The sequence below is a fragment of the Stegostoma tigrinum genome, chromosome 19 (assembly GCF_030684315.1).
Source record: "Stegostoma tigrinum isolate sSteTig4 chromosome 19, sSteTig4.hap1, whole genome shotgun sequence".
In the NCBI taxonomy this organism is placed as follows: Eukaryota; Metazoa; Chordata; class Chondrichthyes; order Orectolobiformes; family Stegostomatidae; genus Stegostoma; species Stegostoma tigrinum.
The window spans coordinates 49277064-49298296 of NC_081372.1; the positions used below are offsets into that span (position 1 = coordinate 49277064).

Genomic DNA, 21233 nt, shown 5'->3' on the forward strand with positions numbered 1-21233 from the left:
TATCTCATCAATGTTAAAGTCATGCACCTCATCAGCAGCATTCAATAGACTCTATATCAACCTCTTCCATTACACATGGACTGACAGCAGAATGTACAGTAACATCATGCCAATCTTGCTTCAAAAAAACATTTTCCAATCTGGTGAACTCTATCAAGAACATTAACTTGTATTCATATAACGTTGTTAACATAATAAAATGTGCCAAGGTGCTTTGCAGGATTATTATAACGCAAAATTTGATACAACCCATAGAAGGTAAAATTACAACAGTTGACCAAATGCTTGCTCAGAGAGTTGGAACATCTTAAAGGAGGCAAGTGCAGTAGGGACTTGGGGAATTTGGAGGTACAGAGATTTCCAGAGCTCAGGGCTGAGGCAACCAATGGCATAGCTACAAACAGAGGAGCAATGGAAATAAGGGGTATTCAAGAAACAAGAGGAGTGCAAATATCTAGGGGATTGTGGGGCTGACAGAGATTGCAGAGATGGGAGAGAGATGTGAAGCCATTGATGGGAGATGTGGAGCATTTAAAAACAAGGATGAGATGTTTTTAAATGACATTGCTTGACTGAGTGCCAATGAAAGCCAGAAAATACAGGATCAGTGGCTTCATGGGAGTGACTTCATGGAACTTGATACAAGGAAACAGGCTGCAGAGCTTCAGATTATCTCAAGTTTACAGAAGGCAAAATGGGGGAGGTCAGCCCTATCGCATTGAAAAAGATCAAGTCTTGAGGTAATGAGGAAATAGATAACATTTTCCACAGTGAATGTGTCGAGACAGATGTGGAGTCAGTTGCTGCAAACAGGCTGCCTTAGTGAAAGATCAGTTATGTAGTTGTTAATTCATCTTTATGTTAGAGACTACACCAAGATTAGAAATAGTCTGAGTTGGACTCAGACAGTTGATAGGGAGAAGGGTGAAGTTGGCAGTTAGGGAACAGGATTTGTATCACCAAGGAAAACAACATGATGGTGACATTATCATCTGTGAGCTCCACTTCAAATGTCATTCCTCACTTGAACATATAATTAGTTTCTGCTCATCAACTTGCGCAAAAATTCTGGATCTCTGCAACTATGACCATCAGAAAGACGGCAGTGATTCAAGGAGCATCCACCACCTCGTTCTCAGTAAGGATGAGCAATAGGTACAGCTTTGTCTGATCTTGAGAACAAATTACAAAAAAGGTAGGGTGAATGCACATGCAGAGTAGGCTAGAATACTTTGTGAAGATAAGAATCCAGACAGCAGTTCCTGTAATTATTTCAGTTAAGAACACAAGAGGGTCGTGTGGTTATACAGAACAAGAGGAACAAGCGGCAGCATGTCTGAAACTCAAATCACCAGGCACAGTTTAACACAGAGAGGAGGATTTGAAACTCTGGTATAAAACAGCATACAGGCAGCATATTACACAGGCATCCAACTAACCATCTGAACCAAGATCATATAAAATGTTGACAGAAATAATCATGTCGTACCTCTGGCTCAAGACGTACTGTAGGAGGGGAGACAACTATAAACAGTTGTGAACAAAACAAGGGACACTTGTTGAAACCAAGTCAAATGAATATGAATAGAATAGCAAAATACTGTGCAAGAACATAAGACGTAGGAGCAGGCCTGAACTACACAGCTGTCATGTCTCCTCCACAATTCAAACGATCACTGCTGATTTTGCACTTCAATTCCACTTTCTTATATCTCTGATTTTGTAAGAAACCAAACATCTGTCTGTCTCAGTCTTAAGTATACTTGCTAATAAAAGATCCAAAACTCTGTGGGATAGAAAATCACATCACTCGAATGAAGAAAACTTTCTTGTCTCATCCCTAAATGGTTGATCCCTTATCCTGAAGCTGCATCTCTACTCTAGATGCTCCAGTTAAGGGTAACAATGGGCTGGATGTTGCATGCCCTTGTCCAGTGTATTTCTGGCACTGGGGAATGTAGTGTTGGCTGAATAGGTAGCCCACCTCATTTGCACTCACTCCCAAGCTCAGGCCCGAGGCGCAGAGAGAATGGTCGGGTGCTCAGATCAGCAAACTGACCAGAGTGTCACTAAATGAATCAATTAAGCTTGTTAAAATACTAGCCCCAATATTACTCTGTGCCCATTGTAAGTGTTGGAATGAACAGGTGTTTTAAAATGGCAGAAGGGAGGTGCGCTACAGTCGTTGAGTTTGCCCTTTGCTCATTGGTGGCAGCCTTGAGAAGATAGTATCCCTCCTTCTTTTCTCCCTGTCTGTGCTTCAAAATCTACGTCGATCCACCTCTCCCTTAGATGGGCAAATACTGACCGCACACTACCCCTGTCTGACCTTAGTCCAGACTGCCACCCTTTATGTGAGCCTGCCTACAGGCTCTGAAGTGCCACTCCTGAATTCTGGCACCAATCTGCCTAGCCAGCAGCTCCACTGGGTGGAGAGGTAGAAGTCCGGCCTTCCAGACTGGCTGCAGCACGAAGCCAGTTTGATTGTTGGATGGGCATTGTTCTAGTCCATCAGCTCACCTTGAATGTCCTCCTCAGATTGAGGGAGGCTGGTGTGGGTTTGACGTGGTGCCTGTCACCATTGTGAATATTTCATTGAGATCACCACCTATCCTTTTAAATATCTGAGAATATGGACCCAATTTACTTAGCCTCTCCTCATAGGCCCCTGGGATGACAGGGTTGTCCCACCTAGTGAATTCTAGCTACTGCCTGCAGTGCAACAACATCCTTCCTTAAAATTGCAGGCCAAAATTGCATACATCATTCCAGGCGTGGTCTCACCAAAGTCCCAGAGCAAAATTTCTCTATTCTTGTACTTTCATCCTCCTGCAGCAAAATCCAACACGCAGTTTGCTAATTGCTTGCTATTCCTGCATAACATTGAAGTGAAGGTTCATTAAACTGGTCGACAGGATAAGACAGTTGTCTCCAGTAATCAGAGACTGCATAAAAGGAGTACAGAAGTATCGGAAGTGATCTCATTAAAACGCGCTAAATTATGAAGGCGATTTGAAGGAAATATAAACTACGTCATTGGCCAGGATTTAATTCTTTTTGCACTAAAAATGATGAAACAAAAGGCAGATGCCTTTGATTGTAACTAACCTTCCAGTGCTTTTCTATTCTCCAACAATGAGAAACCTGCTGGATCAAGCCCCAATCTGGTACTTGATCGATAGATGTCATGCTGGGGAAGTCCTGCCCTCCCTGAAGCTTTGGGATAACAGAGGTCAGCAGCCACTGGGAGTTGGGTAGAGCCAATGAGAGTCAATGTGGCTGTGCAGCCACAAGTCCAGTATAAAATGTTAACTCCATTTCTCTCATCACAGATTTGCAAGACCTGCTGGGCTTCTCCAGCATTCACTGTGTTTGTTTTACTTTTCCCACCTACCGGGAAGACAATCATAGCTGGTGGTAGTTTCAGGTCTTTAAGTGGTTGTTATTTGACCACTTAACACTGTTAATTACTGCTGGGTTAGGAACTTCCACCCAGAACAGAACGGCTGTAGCGGCAGGAAGGGGACATGATCTTTCTGCTGTCAACCTGCACCACAATTTGCTCATCCCCTCCCCATCACCTGCCATGTCACTTCTGGAGAGGGGATATCCAACTTGTCCTGTAGCTGGGGAACTTAGACCAAGAGGGCACGGTTTCAGTTTAAGGGGTTAAATAACTATAGATTGTAAATAGTTGAGATAATTGCAATAGTTCTTGCGACACACTTATAGTCACAGACTGCCAACTTGAAAATGCCTCAGTCTGCCTGGCTCTCTGCTTTCTGTCTGTTAACAAAGGCTTTATCCATACTAATGTATCACCCCTAACTCCATGAGGCTTTTAATTCGTGTCCTAGCATTTTTCAGATCATCTGATCAAATGTCTTTGGAAATTCGTGTATATTACATCTCAAAGTTCGCCTTTGTCTAGTCTAATAGCCTTGTCTAATAGCTGCAGCCACAAAAACGTTATTAATGTTGGAAACAGATTTCCATTTTGTAATTTTTTTTCAATTTTATTCCAATTATACTCTGCCTTTCCTAATGCATTGTTAATGCTTCTCTAATGTTAGCTTCAGCATTAGTTACTATGGACTCGGAAAAGGGGAAGGGAAGGAGTCAGGCAATCACACGTTTAAGTCATACACTAATGCAGAAATCAACCTCATTCGGCCTATCGTGTCTTTACCAGCACTTCAAAAGATTTATTCACCAAGCAAGTTTTTGCTTGTTCGGTAGAGAGTCAAATCACTTCTGAAAGTCACAGTTAAAAGTATTTCCACCATCTTTTAGGCAGTGAATTCCAAATGATATCAATTTGCTCATGGCATCAGGTCAAACTCGGGCATCCACCACCATGATGAATCTGTACAGCCCCACATTGAACAGAGCATGGAAGAAGCTTGGAGTCTGGCAAGGGACAGGACATATTTTGAGTGGGAGACTTGAATGTCCACTACCAAGAGTGGTTTAACGGCACTGCCACTGACCAAGCTGTGTGAATCCAAAAGGACATAGGTAATAGACTGGTGTAGAGCTGGATGAACACAATAGGCCAAGCAGTATCATAGGAGCAGGAAAGCTGACGTTTCGGGCCTAGGCCCAACTGGATCTGGGAACCAATAGGTGAATAACAGACAAACAAAAAGTCAACAACTTGCTGAAGATACTGGATACTGCAAAGGCAATTGTCCATGACATTATTCCAGCAACAGTACTGAAGACCCGAGAGCCAGAACTACCTGCGCCATTTGAAAAATTGTAAATGTACGGCCATAACATTGGAAAATTGCCCAGATATAACCTGTGCATAAAATCAGGATATATCCAATCTGGCAAAGTATCGCCCTGTCATTCGACACTTGATCATTCACAAAATGATGGAAATGGACATTGGCAGTGCTATCAAGTACCACCTATCTGCTCACTAATGTTAATTTTGGACTCCCAGGGCCATTTGGTTCCTGACCTCTTTACAGCCTTAGTTCAAACATGGACAAATGACCCTGAATTCCAGAGGTGAGTGGGAGTGAATGCACCTAACAGCAAGGCAGCACTTGACTGAGTGTGACATCAAGGAAACCTAGCAAAATTCAGTCAATGGGAATCTGGAGAAAAGCACTCCTAAGTTTGGAGTCAAACCAAACACAAAGAAACATGGCTGTGATTCTTAGTCAAAGCATATCATTGTAGGAGTTCCTCAGGACAGTGTCTTTGTCTAACCATCTTTAGCTGCTTCATCAGTGACCTTCTCTCATTATGATACCAGAAGTCGGAATGTTTGCTGACAACTTTCATGATCATTTGCTACTCCTCAGATACTGAAGCAGCCAGAGTACATATACAACAACACTGGGATAACGCCCAGGCTTGGGTTGATAAGTGGAAGGTAACATTCATGTCATACAAGTGTCAGGCAATGACTATCTCCAATTAGAAAAATTTGAACCATATCTCCCTGATATTTTATATAATCTCCAGTGGTAAATACTCTACTAACAATATCTGGCAGTTACCATTTAGCAAAACTCTGAACCTGTCCAACCATTTACATACTGCCCCAACAAGAGAAGCTCAGAGACTGCAGATTCTATTGCAAGTAAATTATCTCCGTCCCTCCAATGCTACCATCTGCATGATTCAAGGCGAGATGATGGAAATCTACTCACTTACCTGGATGATTGTATCATCATTAACACATGAGGTGCTCAACACCATCCAGGACAAAGCAGCCCATTTGATTAGGATCACATCCATCAACTTGAACACTCATTCCCTTTACCGCTGGTGCACTGACTGTAAAGTATACTTTTTGTAAGACACACGACAATAAGTCAGAAAGTTTCTTTCAAAACTACCTTCCAGATACATGAACACATCCCATCTAGAAGGGCAAAGACAACTGATGCCTGAGAATATCTTCACCTGCAAGATCCCTCTAAAACGCACCTTATCCTGAACTAGAACTACATCACTGTTTCTTCAGTGTCTCAAAATGCTGGAGCTTCTCTATTAATATCATTAGCTTTGTAGCCTATATTCCAAGGATTATGTGGTTCGGGAAAATAGCACTCAAGGACAAGTCAAGACTAACAAAGCTGGACTACCCGTGTCCCTCGAATCAATGAAAAAAATTAAAACCGTTTAGAACATGAACATAATTTTAAAGGGATCAGAAAAAAAAGTCACCTGTTTGTTGCTCTGAAGATTGACTTTGGAACACAACTCTGTGCTTCCATATACTAGGTTTCTTTTTGACTTTGCTTTGTAGATATTATTTTTCACCTGACAGTCAGGTATCTTCCTATTAAAGTTAAGCTTTACAAATAATGAGAAACTTAAATAATTTGTGCCTATTCTGTGGTCATGAAGATTGCCTTTGAAGCCCTGAATTGGTGCTGGTAGCATGTACACACATTTTGGTGCATATGATAATGAGACGATTGGACTATGTGCTGTGAATAGACATAAGAAATATGCAAAGCGGATCATTATGTCGATCAGAGTGCAGCACTGATTGTGTACAATTTTGGAGCTCAAAATTCCAGTAATGTCCTTTCTTAACATCACACAGCCGAACACGCATTGTGCAGCAAATGAATGGTTCTCTCAACATTGTTATTTAAAGGGATTATTAAGTACATACTGGCCACTGTTTGATTGATTTTTCTGCTTGTTGCGTCAAAGCCACAACTGTTTACTGCTTCCTATAGTTGTTGAAAGTTGCAACAGTCAGCAGGCAATGTAGGAAAAGCTGAAGGATAATTTCTGCACTATTGCTCAAACGCATGAGTACAGTCATACGCGTTTGCCTTGGAATACAACGTGAGATGTAGGATGAACAGAGGTTACGCTGAGGAGGGAGCTGCTGAAAGAGGGCAGAGGAGGGAGAGATGGACACTCAGCAGAATGCCATATTTGCTCCAGGGACTTTTCCCCTTATCTAAACCCGAACAAGGAATGATGTGTTCTCACTAAAATCTAGCTTCTGCTTCAGCCCATAACTGCAGCCTCAGATCAGGACAAAGATAACAATGCCAGTGGCTGTGAAGGTAAGTTCAGTGATGACTTTTATGCACCTGGCTCCTTCCAGGTTGGACTTTAAGATATTTGCGATATCTCACAATTTGTTGTGTAATGGTGACAAATGATGCTTGGTGCTTAATGAGAATTAAGTACATTCTGTCTTGCCAGATAGCAGTCAGATAAAGAAGCACGTTGCTTTGTTAAGACAGAAGATTTGCCCATAGTGTAGAGTGTCACTGGCCATATGCACTTCACTTTGCGGGCACTGCTTGCTATTTTCCTGTAGACAGGATAAAGTTGGCAGTATTATCTCTCCTGCAGACAACTGGTAGCCAACTAAGGCCAGTAAAGCCTATTGTCTGAAGCTGACTGGAATTTTCTGGTTAATGAGGCATTTGTGGAAGAGTCTGGTGGCAGCTACACCATGGAAGATCAGTGCTCCAGGCAGGCCCAGAGGCTTTCCCTGCCTACTCGCTACTGCTGCAGCAATGGCCACACTTTACAAGTGATATCCCTAGCACAGCTCACCCGCCAGATACTAATTAGCCAATTCAGGAGATATCTCTGCTGGGGACTGTCATTCATCCAGTGCAGGCTTCTGACCCTCGCTTTGATCCTGATGTTAAGTCTCAAAGCCCACAGGGAAACTCTGATGTCATATTGCATACAGAAGTCAATAACCATCTATGTGCATTCCCATATTTCTATCTTCCATTACCTTGGCATTCCAAAGCAATGCTGCACCATTCTCTGCAGCATGGCTGGTGCAAAATGACTATCTTTCAGTGGATAAGACTGCAGCTTGTCTTACAATACAACATTGGTTTGTTGTGCAACAGAGAAGTCCATCTCACGACCAAACATGTTGAGTTTCAGCATGTTAAATCTTCCTAAAACTTGCCAGTGACAGGAAGAAAGAACGGGCAGGACTCCTGGTCAGTTATCTGCAGGAGGAAATGGAAAACCACTGCAACAACTTGCCAAACATAACCAACACAGAAATCCATGGTTGCCAATAGGATATCAGGGTCTGGTACCTAAACTGGGAGTGGATTATAAAGAAACATGGCTGACTGTGGCTAAAATAGACATTGAAGCAGGATTGAGAAGGTTTATGCCAGGCCGTTGCAAAATTAGTACATATGGCACAATTAAACCTTTTGGGTTTCTGTTCAATGATTCTACAATGCTGCTGACAGTCTAAATTTCTCACTGGTCTGAAGGGAATAACGGAAAACAACATCGCCTCGCATATTTTATAATTAAGCATGTTTTTTCTTGTTTGAGTAGCTGACTATTACTTTAAGTTGGAGTAAGGGGTCATAATTGTTATGACTTGAGTTCAACAAATGTTGCTACCAATGCTGATTAAATCCCCAAGCATTTTAATGCTACCTTGTGACCTCTTCCATTTTTTGCATGTCTGTGTCATCAGCACTGTCCGAACTCCACCCAAACTGTTCCATCCCCAACCCATGGGAAGGGCATTTTTGCTGCAGGTTCTTACTGTGTTCCACATGAAAATGAGACTCGATTCTGATTGTCTTACTCAGCAGCTGCTCTGTTTCATATTTCTCTTTCACATTCTCCCCTGAGTTTTCTGTAACTAACTCGTAGCACTTGGCAGTACTCATTCCTTTCTATCAGTGCTCTAGATTCATTTTAGGGTTATCTTGGTAATTACGATATAAATGTTTGCAACGTTGGCTGCCTGTTGTGGATTGTTAATAGTTTAATTATTTTGCTTCTGTTTGAATCCATAAATTGGTTCCAAATCATTGGTTTCTCACTGTCTGTAGCTGTTACTGTTTATATCAGCAAAAAGAACCTTAAAATAGGCATGTTTTTTAAAACAGCGATTGATGCAAGGTGAAGGGAACCATTGTGGAAGACACTGACAGTGGAGTCAAGCGAAATGGCAGACCTAATAACTACAGATGATAATGGGCTGTGCCTAAACCTGCTAATTTAGTCACTCACTGTTGAAGAATTCCTAAACTTCAATGTAAGATGTTTGGGAATGTCTAGAATGCTGATACAGAGAAGCTGCACAAAAGACTTTGTTAGCAGTCAAACTTACTACTTATTTTTCTGGATGTGAAGTCAGGAGTGATCTGGAAAAATAAGATCTGGAGAAGGAAACAGCCAGAAGTTAAGACAGCACATCAGAATTTAATTCAGCGCCCTAAAAACTTTACGTCACGTAAGTTTCTGAGTGAAGTGAATATTGTGCATGAAACCGACAAAATAATTTAAATGACAATATTGCTTCTTTCTGTTAACAACTCTGAAGAAAAGTTTTAATTGCTATCTCCGTTTCTGCTTAGTAGTTGACCACTAAGATTTTGTGTTAGAACCAGGTGGAAATTGAAATTTTAACAGATGTTAAACAATGCATCCTCAAAGCTACCTGGGTGTGTGACTTCTGACAAGGCCACACATGAGGGGCAGGAATTTGGAGGGGATGTGAGGAAGCTCTTTTTCACTCAGATGGTGGTGGGAATCTGGAACTTACTGCCTGTAAGAACAGTAGAGACAGAAACCCTCTTAACATTTCAGTAATATTTATATGTGCATTTGTGATGTCATGGCATACAAGACAATGGGACAAGTGCTGGAAAATGGGATCAGAAAGTTAGTTTGCTTGCTTCTAGAGCGGTTAAAGTGTTTGTTTTTGACTGGCACAGACTTGATGAGCCAAAGGGCTTTATTCTGTGCTGTAGACTTCTGTGACTCTATAGCTCTTTGACCATAATGCTCCCTCAAGTTTCAGACATGAACAAATGTGTAGCAGTCTTTTTGTATCTCACAGTTGAATAAAATGGCGGTACCTGGTACAGAAAAATTATAGAGAATGCTGGTGTTACTATTGACATACTTCCTTTGTATTTCTGATTGTTACATTCCATCTTTGGGATTGGTTGGTATATAAGTTGCAGATTTAAGTTTGCAGTTTGCTTTACTGTACTGCTAAGTTAAACCCTGAATAGTGTAGTACTTGTGGACTTTAGCAAATAGTGAGAAAGTGCCAGTTGCTTTATTATGGTGGTTCATCAAACATTATGGTGATTTTGTTTGAAAGAAACCTACATTATTTACTTACAGAACTCTGTTGACAAACAATTAGCTTTGCTATTGTTGATAAGCACTCTGTTAGTTTGTTATCTAATTGTTCTTCAAAGATAAAATTAATTGAAAGCATTTTACAGAATTAGTTTATAGGTTACTGGAGCTGGCTTCTAAGAAGCCCAAATCCTATTGCAATTCTGGAGTCAGGTAGTGAGACTGGTGTAATGTCAATGCATTAATAATCATCAGTGAGACTCCGACGAAGCGCTGGTGTTATGTCCCGCTTTCTATTTATCTGGTTAGGTTTCCTTGGGTTGGTGATGTCATTTCCTGTTTTTTTTCTCAGGGGATGGTAGATTGGCTTAAAGTCAATGTGTTTGTTGATGAAGTTCCGGTTGGAATGCCATGCTTCTAGGAATTCTCGTGCGTGTCTCTGTTTGGCTTGTCCTAGGATGGATGTGTTGTCCCAATCAAAGTGGTGTCCTTCCTCATCTGTATGTAAGGATACGAGTGATAGTGGGTCATGTCGTTTTGTGGCTAGTTGATGTTCATGTATCCTGGTGGCTAGCTTTCTGCCAGTTTGTCCAATGTAGTGTTTGTCACAGTTCTTGCAAGGTGTTTTGTAGATGATGTTTGTTTTGTTTGTTGTCTGTATAGGGTCTTTTAAGTTCATTAGCTGCTGTTTTAGTGTTGGTGGGTATGTGGGCTACCCTGATGCCAAGAGGTCCGAGTAGTCTGGCAGTCATTTCGGAAATGTCTTTGATGTAGGGGAGAGTGGTTATGGTTTCTGGGCCCGTTTTGTCTGTTTGTTTGGGTTTGTTGCTGAGGAATTGGTGGACTGTGTTCATAGGGTACCCATTCTTTTTGAATACGCTGTATAGGTGATTTTCTTCTGCTCTGCGCAGTTCCTCTGTGCTGCAGTGTGTGGTGGCTCGTTGGAATAATGTTCTAATGCAGCTTCGTTTGTGGGTGTTGGGATGGTTGCTCCTGTAGTTCAGTATTTGGTCCGTACGTGTTGTTTTCCTGTAGACGCTGGTTTGAAGTTCCCCATTGGCTGTTCGCTCTACTGTGACATCTAGGAATGGCAGTTTGTTGTTGTTTTCCTCCTCTTTTGTGAATGTTATGCCAGTAAGAGTATTATTGATGGTCTTGAAGGTTTCCTCTAATTTGTTTTGTTTCGTGATGACAAAGGTGTCATCCACTAGCGGACCCAAAGTTTGGGTTGGATGATTGGCAGAGCTGTTTGTTCAAGTCTCTGCATTACTGCCTCTGCTAAGAACCCTGATATCGGAGATCCCATGGGTGTACCGTTGGTGTGTCTGTAGATTTTGTTATTGAAAGTGAAGTGGGTTGTGAGGCACAGTCTATGAACACAGTCCGCCGATTCCTCAGCAATAAACCCAAACAAACTGACAAAACGGGCTCAGAAACCATAACCACTCTCCCCCACATCAAAAACATTTCCGAAATGACTGCCAGACTACTCGGACCTCTTGGCATCAGGGTAGCCCACAAACCCACCAACACACTAAAACAGCAGCTAATGAACTTAAAAGACCCTATACAGACAACAAACAAAACGAACGTCATCTACAAAATACCTTGCAAGAACTGTGACAAACACTACATTGGACAAACAGACAGAAAGCTAGCCACCAGGATACATGAACATCAACTAGCCACAAAACGACATGACCCACTATCACTAGTATCCTTACATACAGATGAGGAAGGACACCACTTTGATTGGGACAACACATCCATCCTAGGACAAGCCAAACAGAGACATGCATGAGAATTCCTAGAAGCATGGCATTCCAACTGGAACTCCATCAACAAACACATTGATTTGGAGCCAATCTACCATCCCCTGAGAAAAAGAACAGGAAATGACATCACCAACACAGGAAATGACATCACCAACCCAAGGAAACCTAACCAGATAAATAGAAAGCAGGACATAACACCAGCGTTTCATCGAAGGCTCGCTGATGATGTTACCTGGAACGGTGATGAAACGTCTGAAAACTAACCTTCCAGCTCAGCGAGCAAACTCACATCCAGAACCTCAACCTGAGCTACAAATCTTCTCAAAACTCACATTAATAATTTAGAGGGAGTAATGACAAAGTGCTAGAGAAACTCAGCAAGTCTGGCAGTATCTGTGGAAAATGGAGAGAGTTAACAACTAGCAAAATTTAAAATTATTTCATTAAAAATATGTAGAATTAAGAGCTAGCTTTGGTGATGCTGATAATGAAAACGATTGTCAATTCTCATAAAAACCCATTGGATTCACTGATGCCCTATAAGGAAGGACTTGCTTGATCTTAATTGATTAGGTAGACCTGCTACTCCACCCTTAAAAAACATGGTTAACTCTGAAAATGGTCTCTGGGGCCTTGTGCCAACATTGGAAGAGCTGTTCCACAGGCTGGTCAAGCAACAGCAAATAATGATACTCATAGAATCCAACCTTACAATGTCACAAACAGCAACATCACCAAGCCTCGGTCTGTGTTGTCCCATCACCAGATGGATCCACAGAGATGACAGAACAGTGGTATACAGCACTCATGAAAGATGTGCCTTGGATGTCTTCAATATTAGTTCTGGATCCCATGAATTTTCATGGCATCAAGTCAACCATGGAGACAAAACGTCCGCTAATTACCACTAATCACTCCCACCCCACAAACCCGCACCTCAGCTGATGAATCAGTACTCCTCCATGTTAAAAATCAGTTGGATGCATCACTGAGGGTGGAAAGGGAACAGAATGCACTCTGAGTGGGAATACTGCAATATCCACAAGCAAGAGTGGCTCAGCAGCAACACTACTGACCAAGCTGGGCAGGCCCGAAAGGGTATAGCTACTAAACTGTCAAGAGAGCCAACAAGAGGGAAATACCTGACTGGCCTTATGCTCACCAGTCTCTCTGTCATATATGGCAATGGGCTCTGGCAATATTTCAACAACAGTACCGATGACCAGTGTTCAAGAAAATGTTGTGTTCAGTAGTGCTACAACACTGGCTTCTCCTCAACATGAGGAAAAAGGCCCAGGTATGCCCTGTACACACAGAGAAGAACAAATCCAACCCAGCCAATCCAATCAGACTACGTTTGATTGCCACAATGTAACGGAAGATGTCATTAACAGCGTTATCAAGTGGCTATTTTTTCAGCAATAACCTGCTCACTGATGCACAGTTTGGATTTCTCCAAGGCCATACAGCTTCAGGCCCATGTCATTAACACCCTGGTCCAACAACGATAATAAAAACTCTGGTAAGTTGCGTGCGACTCCCCTTGATATCAAGTCAACATTTGAATGTGACATTAAGGAGCACTATCAAAATTGGAGTCAATGAGAATTAGGGAGAAAATTCTTCACTCTTTAGTGTCATTACTAGTGCAATGAAAGTTGGTTGTTGTTGTTTGATATCAATCATTTCAGTGCAGGATTCAATGTTTGAGCTCCTCAGGGTAGGTTCCTTTGCATAAAGTTCATTTTTTCATAAATGATCTTCTCTCCATCACGAGGTCAGAAATGATTGTGCAATGTTCAGCACCATTTGTGATTCCTCAGTTAATGAAGCTGCCCATATCTAAATGCAGCAAAAACAGAATGACATTGAGGTTTGGCCTGCTGAACAGCAAGTTACATATGCACAATTCAAGAGCCAGCAAGTGATCCATCCCGACAAATCTCCCTTCAGCATTCAATGACATTACATTTACTGAATTCCCCCACCATCGATCTTAAAGCTTAAAAGGACCAGAACTGAATTGGATCAACCATAAAAATGCAATGACATCAAGGACAGGCCAGGGTCTGGAATTCTGTGTGAGTGGTCCATGTCCTGACTCCTTAAAACCCAACCACCATCCTCAAGGCACAAATCAGGAATGGGATGGAATACTCCCCACTTGCGTAGATGAATGCAGTTCCAGCACTATCGAAGAAGCTTGATGCCACCCAAGATAAAGTAGCCAACTTGGTTAGCATCTCATCTTACCACATTAAACATTCGGTCCCTCCTCAACTGGCACACATATGCAGCTGTATGTATCATCTATAAGGTGCACAGCAGAAACACATAAAGACCTCTTTATAGCACCTTTGCTTTCACATCTACTTCTACCACCTCCTCCGGCAGTGCATGCCCTCTGTGTAAAAATCTTGCCTCTCACATCTCCTTTAAACTTACCCTCTTGTACCTTAAACTTATGCCCCTAGTAACTGATGTTTACATCCAAGGAAAAGACACTAACTATCCATTCCATCTATGCTTTTCATAATTGAAATATAATTAACTGCACGAGACAGAGATTTTTAAACAGCAGACACAAGGTCCTGGGACTGTTAGGACCATGTTAGTGTGCAGAGAACATGCATGCTGCTGTGAGGCTTTGCCATTAATGCAGGCATTGGTCAAAGAGAGAGTTCTGCTGTTGTTCCAGGGATCAGCCTTAGGTCTGGCTGATATGCCTCAGCCAGCAACTCATCAGGCAGTTCATGGATTCTCTATTCACGATGGTAATTACTACTTACGTTTGGGTATAGAAATCCCAGTGCAAATGCAGGTGGTATTAGACTTTTCATTATCAATCAATTTGCCAGATGCAGGGAGCTGTTAATTGCACTAATATAGCCATGTAGGCAACAACAGATTGGTCAGTCGAATTCCTCCAAATATAAAATGCTGACCACTCTCTGAGTCTCCAGCTGATCTATGACCACCTCAAATCTTTACTCAGTTCTCAGGCAGCTCTCATAATTTCTTTTGTTTTTTGTGGGATCAGTTCAGGGGCTGGATTTGTTTCATTGGGCAGATCTTGCACCCAAAATTGAAAATCCAGCTCACAAACTCTCACGCTGAAGTCACTGAAACCTGAAAGGGGAATTGTCCTCCTTGCTGTCCCTAAGGAGTTGAGAATGTCAAATCACCAACTGCACAGCACTGCACTGGAATTCAGGAATTTTAACTTCCCAATTTGAACTAGGAGTAGACATAACCCTGATTTTCTGAAGAAGGGTCCCGACCTGAAACATCAACTTTCCTGCTCCTCTGATGCTGCCTGGTCTGCTGTGTTCCTCCAGCTCCATGCTGTGTTATCTCTTACTCCAGCAGCGGCAGTTCATACTATATCTGAGTGAGTAATAACCCTGACTGTTTAAGAGACAGACAGTACTATCACACAATTTCACTTTAATCTTAGTTGGACTATTGGGCATCTTAATGGATCTCAAAAGAAATGGCGTAATTTTAATAACATTGCAATTTACGGCTTGGATCAGGTAATTGCCCCCACATGCTACATAATTCAAGGTGGTCAGTCATAAATAAATTGATTAAGCTGAACTGAGATTAAATTCAAAACCATGAAGTGATCTTGCCCCTGTGGAAGGCTTCATCCAGACAAAGAAAAATTAGGTAACAAAATTGCGTTCAGTTCTGGTCACGTCATTATACGAAAGATGTGGAAGCTTTAGAGAGGGTGCAGAGGAGATTTACCAGGATGCTGCCTGGACTGGAGGGCAGGTCTTATGAAGAAAGGTTGAGGGAGCTAGGTCTTTTTTTATTGGAGCGAAGAGGGGAAAGAGGTGACTTGATAGAGGTGTACAAGATGATGAGAGACATAGATAGACTGGATAGTCAGAGACTTTTTCCCAGGGCAAAATGACTATTACATGGAGGCATAATTTTAGGGTGTTAAGGAGAAGGTATAGGGGAGATGTCAGAGGTATTTTTTTACACAGAGAGTGGTAGGTGTGTAAAATGAGATGCCAGCAGTGGAAATGGGGTCAGGTACTTCAGAGACTTTCAAGCGACTCTTGGAAAAGGCACATGGAGGATAGTAAAATGTAGGGTCTGTAGATTGATCTTAGTTGGATTATAGGTCGGCACAACATCGTGGGCCAAAGGGCCTGTACTGTGCTGTACTGTTCTATGTCCTATGTAAAACAAAGCTGAATAAAATGATCGCTATTGCGTTTTAACCACAGGGGTTATGCTGTCCCAATTTAAAGTATGCTTTTGGATGGAGATATGAACATAAATAAAGAGAATTGTTTTTTCGTCTATTCCTTTGTGGGATGCAGGTGTCGCTGGCTGGCCAGCATTTCTTGCCCATCCCTAGTTGCCCACGAGAAGTTGGTGGTGAGCTGTCTTCTTGAACTGCTGCAGTCCTCCTGCTGTAGGTTGACCCACAATGCCATTAGGGAGCGAATTCCAGGATTTTGACCCAGTGACAGTGTAAGAATGACGAAATATTTCCAAGTCAAAATGGTGAGTGACTTGGAGCTGGTGGTGCTCCCATGTATCTGCTGCCCTTGTCCTTCCAGTTGGAAGTGGTTGTGGGTTTGGAAGGTGCTGTCTGAGGATCTTTGGTGAATTTCTGCAGTGCATCTTGGAGCTAGTACACATTGCTGCTACTGAGCATCGGTGGTGGAGGGAGTGAATGCCAGTGGATGTAGTGTCAATCAAGCAACTGCTTTGTCCTGGATGGTATCAAGCTCCTTGAGTGTTGTTGGGGCTGCATTCATCCAGGGAAGTGGGGAGTATTCCATCACACTCCTGACTTGTGCCTTGTAGATGGCAGACAGGCTTTGAGGAGTAAGGAAGTGAGTTACTCGCTGCAGTATTCCCAGCTTCTGGCCTGCTCTTGTAGCCACTGTGTTTATGTGGTGAAGCTAATTGAGTTTCTGGTCAATGGCAACCCCCAGGAAGTTGATAGGGATTCAGTGATGGTCACATCATTGAATGTCAAGGAATGGTGGTTAGATTGTCTCTTATTGGTGATGGTCATAGCCTGGCATTTGTGTGGCGTGAATGTCACTTGCCACTTGTCAGCTCAAGCCTGGATATTGCCCAGATCTTGTTGCATGTGAACATGGACTGCTTCAGTAACTGAGGAGTCATGAATGATGCTGAACATTGTGCAATCGTCAGCGAACATCCACACTTCTGACCTTATGATAGAGGGAAGGTCATTGATGAAGCAGCTGAAGATGGTTGGGCCTAAGACACTACCCTGAGGAGCTCCTGCAGAGATGTCCTGGAGCTGAGATGATTGACCACCAGCAACCATGTCCATCTTCCTATGTGAGAATATCTTCCTAAGAGAATAGCAGCAGACAGTTTGATCCATTAAGTTTACTTTGCAATTTAACACAATTACAGCTAAATTCATTGCCTATACCTTATTTTCCTGCTCCGTTGTTTCTCTGAGAGTCCAAAAGTCTATCTATGCAAGCCATAAATGCACTTCAATAATGAAGCATCCACATTCATTAAGGTAGGAAATTCCAAAGATTCACAACCATCAATATAAGAAAATTTTCTTCTTCTCAGTCAAAAAACATTAATCTTGATCCTATAACAGTGCCCCTATGTTCAGGGAAGGAACTTCTTAGTTTCTGCTCAGTCAAGCTTTTTTAGAATCTTGCATGAATCAGTGAGATCATCTCTTGTCCTTCTAAACTCTCGGAAATAGGGTCCAGATGTTTTCAGTCTTTCATCACAACCACCTTCACTGTTCTGGTTCCAAGACAAGCATATCCTTCCTTAAATATAAATGCCAAAATTGTGCTCAGCATTGTTGCTGTGATCTCTAAGCCCTCTATAACTATGACAAGGCTTCCTTATTCATGCGCTCTTACTCCCTTGGCAGAAGCTACACACTGCCAACTATACTAACTACAACAGCATTGCCAACTGTTCTTTCTTCAACCATTTGCCCAGTCACAGTTTCTATTTGACCGCCAAAACTCATGTTCTAGTTATGTAAAGAAATGTTCTAGTTCACAGTGAGCAAAGAATTGGTGATAGGATTTTCTTTGACAACAAAAAAGTTGAAAGCAAGTGACACAAAAGTCCACTAGCTTCTCTCCTTCCCTAGCTTACTATCAACAACCTTTATGTCTGCATAATCATTTTTATCTCTCTTTCTCTCTCCCCCTCTCACTCTCTGGGGTCCACCTCCACCTATTTGCTCTCTCCTTCCACCTCCACCCCATCAATACTTGTCATCAGCATAAATACCATCTTTTCCAAGTTGCTATCAATTTGGAAGAAGGGTGACTGGATGTTAACTCCGTTTCCCTTTCCACAGATGCTGCCAGAGCACCTAAGTTTCTCCATCATTCTCTGTCTCATATATTTCAGATTTCCAGCATCCACCAACACTTATTCTATTATCCAAGAATACAAAAGCTCATTATAAAGCCATTGCCTCAGCTACATTTCTCATGTTTGGTATAGCAGCCCTCAATGCCTTAGGAGCTTCCTCACCACATAATATCACAGTGTACATGGCAGAAGCAGAGTAGACAAGTTGCCAAAATTGTCAAGTAGGTGAGTTATCAGTATTGGCCACCAAATGATCAATCCCCAAATTATTATCCATTTACTGATTACATCATATGGTCCTTTGATTAACAAGCCAGAATTCCTCACCAGAAAACTACATCAAATTAGAATGACAACCTTCTAGAGACCCACCCTAGAGAATACTGACAAACCTGTAATACTGAGGTCTGATTCTTTTTTGAGATCCACCCTAAGAAACCCAAAATTTAATTTTTAATTAACATGCCTGGACATCTAAATATTACCCTAACATCTCACCAGCATGTAATTTGATAGAACAACATTTGTGTAAACAGAGGAGACATGTGAAACCATAGCACACAGCAATAAGTTGAGGGGCCCACTTAGTATTAAAAGAGCATTGGGCATTTTCTCAAATCCAGCATCTGGGTATCAACTAATGGAGAAACAGGGCTGCCGCTCTTATGTTCCTCTCTTTACAAACTGTTACACTGAGGGAGACCATTCAACCCATCATGTCTGCACCAGCTCTCTGAATGAGTCTCTTACTTTAGTGCCATTTTCCTGTCTAATCTCTGTAATTTTGCACATAGACTGTGTTTGAACAAGATCAAATTCCCCTCTGAATGCCTCAATTCAACCTGCTTTCACCACACTCTCAGGCAGCGTATTCTAGATCCTAACCACTTGTCATGTGATAAAGATTTTTTTTTCATTTTGCCTTTGCTTCTTTTGCCAATTATTTTAAATCATTCTTTCAATCCTGTCACGGATGGGAACAGTTTGTCCCTATCTACTCTCAGTCCATACTCCCCATGAGGTTGGATACCTTTATCAGATCACTTTCCAGCCTTCTCTACACCAAGAAGAGCAGTCACAACTTATTTTATCTATCCTCTGTAGCTACTGTTGCTCGGTAGACACAAGAGACAGTCAATGTTCACAGCATGATCCCACAAACAAGAAATAAAAATACAGCAAATATATTTATGTTGCAGTTGTGGAGAGATGTATGTTGAATAGAAAATCAGGATAATTTTCCTCCCTTTTAATGAATAACACCATTGTTTTTTGTTAACATCCAAAATGCAGGATTCAATGTCTCATCTGAAGGTTACCATGACTGAAGCTGCACTTCCTCAGCACTGATGTTTCAGTCTAGATGATGTGCTCAAATCTTTGATCAAGTCTTGAGCCCACAACCTTTGAAATGGTTCACTGCTAACTATGTTCGGCTTTATAAAAACATTGTGTAAAAGAAAAGTGTTAGAACTGCTCCATGGGACACCAGCCAGCTGAAAGACATAATTAAGTACAGCAGTCACACTTCTACCATGGAGTGAAGCACACGCAATCATTTAACAAGCAGTGAATTCCCAAACTGGATTTGAAAGCAAGCCTGTTCAATAAAAAGTGTTTGAAAAATTGCCTGAATTCAGGTTGTTCCAAAAAGGATGTCAGTTCAGGAGTTTTGTCACAATGCACTTTAATATTCTCTGAATGTAAAAACACTTCTTTTACATTTACAGAATATTAAAATCAAAATAAATTTGAATCTAAATAACAGCTGAGATTTGCAATCACTCGTACAGCTTTCATTGCACGCTAAAACATTACTGCCATTTTCTAGGCATGCCTGGTTTTAGTTACCTGAGACTTAGAGTCCAATATAACTTTTTTCCTTTAATTTTCAGACACACCCCATTTGTTGGCTATTACCCTGGTTTCTCAGAAGTATGGGTTTAATATTTTCAGAGACAAAACTAAATTGAGCATACTTTACTGACTCTTGACATATTTTGAGTTCTGTTGTGGATAAATATTTTACCATATACTATATTGCAAAGGTGCATGGACACATGGTACACATTTTGACAACTGGCAAATGAAGCACAAATAAATTAACTTATACCTTAATTTACACTTTTATCTTTGATCATTGATGTTAGACGAATTCCACTTGACAAGTGATTTTTTTAATTGCTGTCGTCTTCAGAAGGAGTTTTGCTTGGACATTCCTGCTGATTCAGTCTTCTCTCTCTCTGCAGCAGCACTCCTAAATTACAAACTGTGCAAGGTCTGTAGACCATCAGGTAGAGATCACAGAAAGCTGTCTGAGGATATTGGCGTAACTATCAGGGCAGATGGTGAATGGCAAGTGGGTGGTGGTTAATTTGCATGTAATCCACACCATTCCTAATACATCTCTCATATACGTTCCAGTCAATTCTCTTTGCTTAACCTCCTTCTCATTGGCTTGTTAGAAACCTTCAGAACTGAAAGTACACAAAGAGAGATCCAATGAAGCGTAACCTTGTGACCTTAGCATAGGTTTGAGGCTTGCGCTGTCATTCCTATTTTAAAACGGAGAGAAAGGTCACCTCTTTGCTTACATTTATCCAAATGCCACTTTATACCCTAGATTACACTGTTGAATTGTCAAGAATAAGTCCAGTCCAGCTTTGTTCTATTAAAAATTATAACAGTGATTGTAACCCTCCCTCTCCCAACACAAATGTTCATGGCAAGATACTGGTACTGCCATGTGTAGCACCCACATTTTTGGCTGCAAAGCAGATACAGCATTGACAAATATAGCAGGAAAATGCCCAACACACAAAGTGCACATGTAATCAGGATAAATCTGCCAGTCTAAATTTTTAAGAGCCGAGGGAAATGATTGGAAACAATCCTGTGATCCCTTGCATGTTTATTTATAAGTCTAACACATGCTGAAAACCTCTCAAGAGAAAGTGCTCAGAATGAGCACAGGAAGTGATTGGCCTTCAGAATTTTTCA

The 21233-nt window shown here is 41.6% G+C and overlaps 1 protein-coding gene across 1 annotated transcript in view; it reads left to right on the top strand.

The window, feature by feature from the left end:
- Positions 1–6996: 6996 nt before the first annotated feature.
- LOC125461528 (bactericidal permeability-increasing protein-like) overlaps positions 6997–21233 on the top strand; it is a 103143-nt gene continuing 88906 nt past the window's right edge. Inside the window, exon 1 of the mRNA XM_048550428.2 lies at positions 6997–7052. Within this exon, the coding sequence (XP_048406385.1) occupies positions 7035–7052 (18 nt within the window). The 5' untranslated portion in view covers positions 6997–7034. The remainder of the gene's footprint in view (positions 7053–21233) is intronic.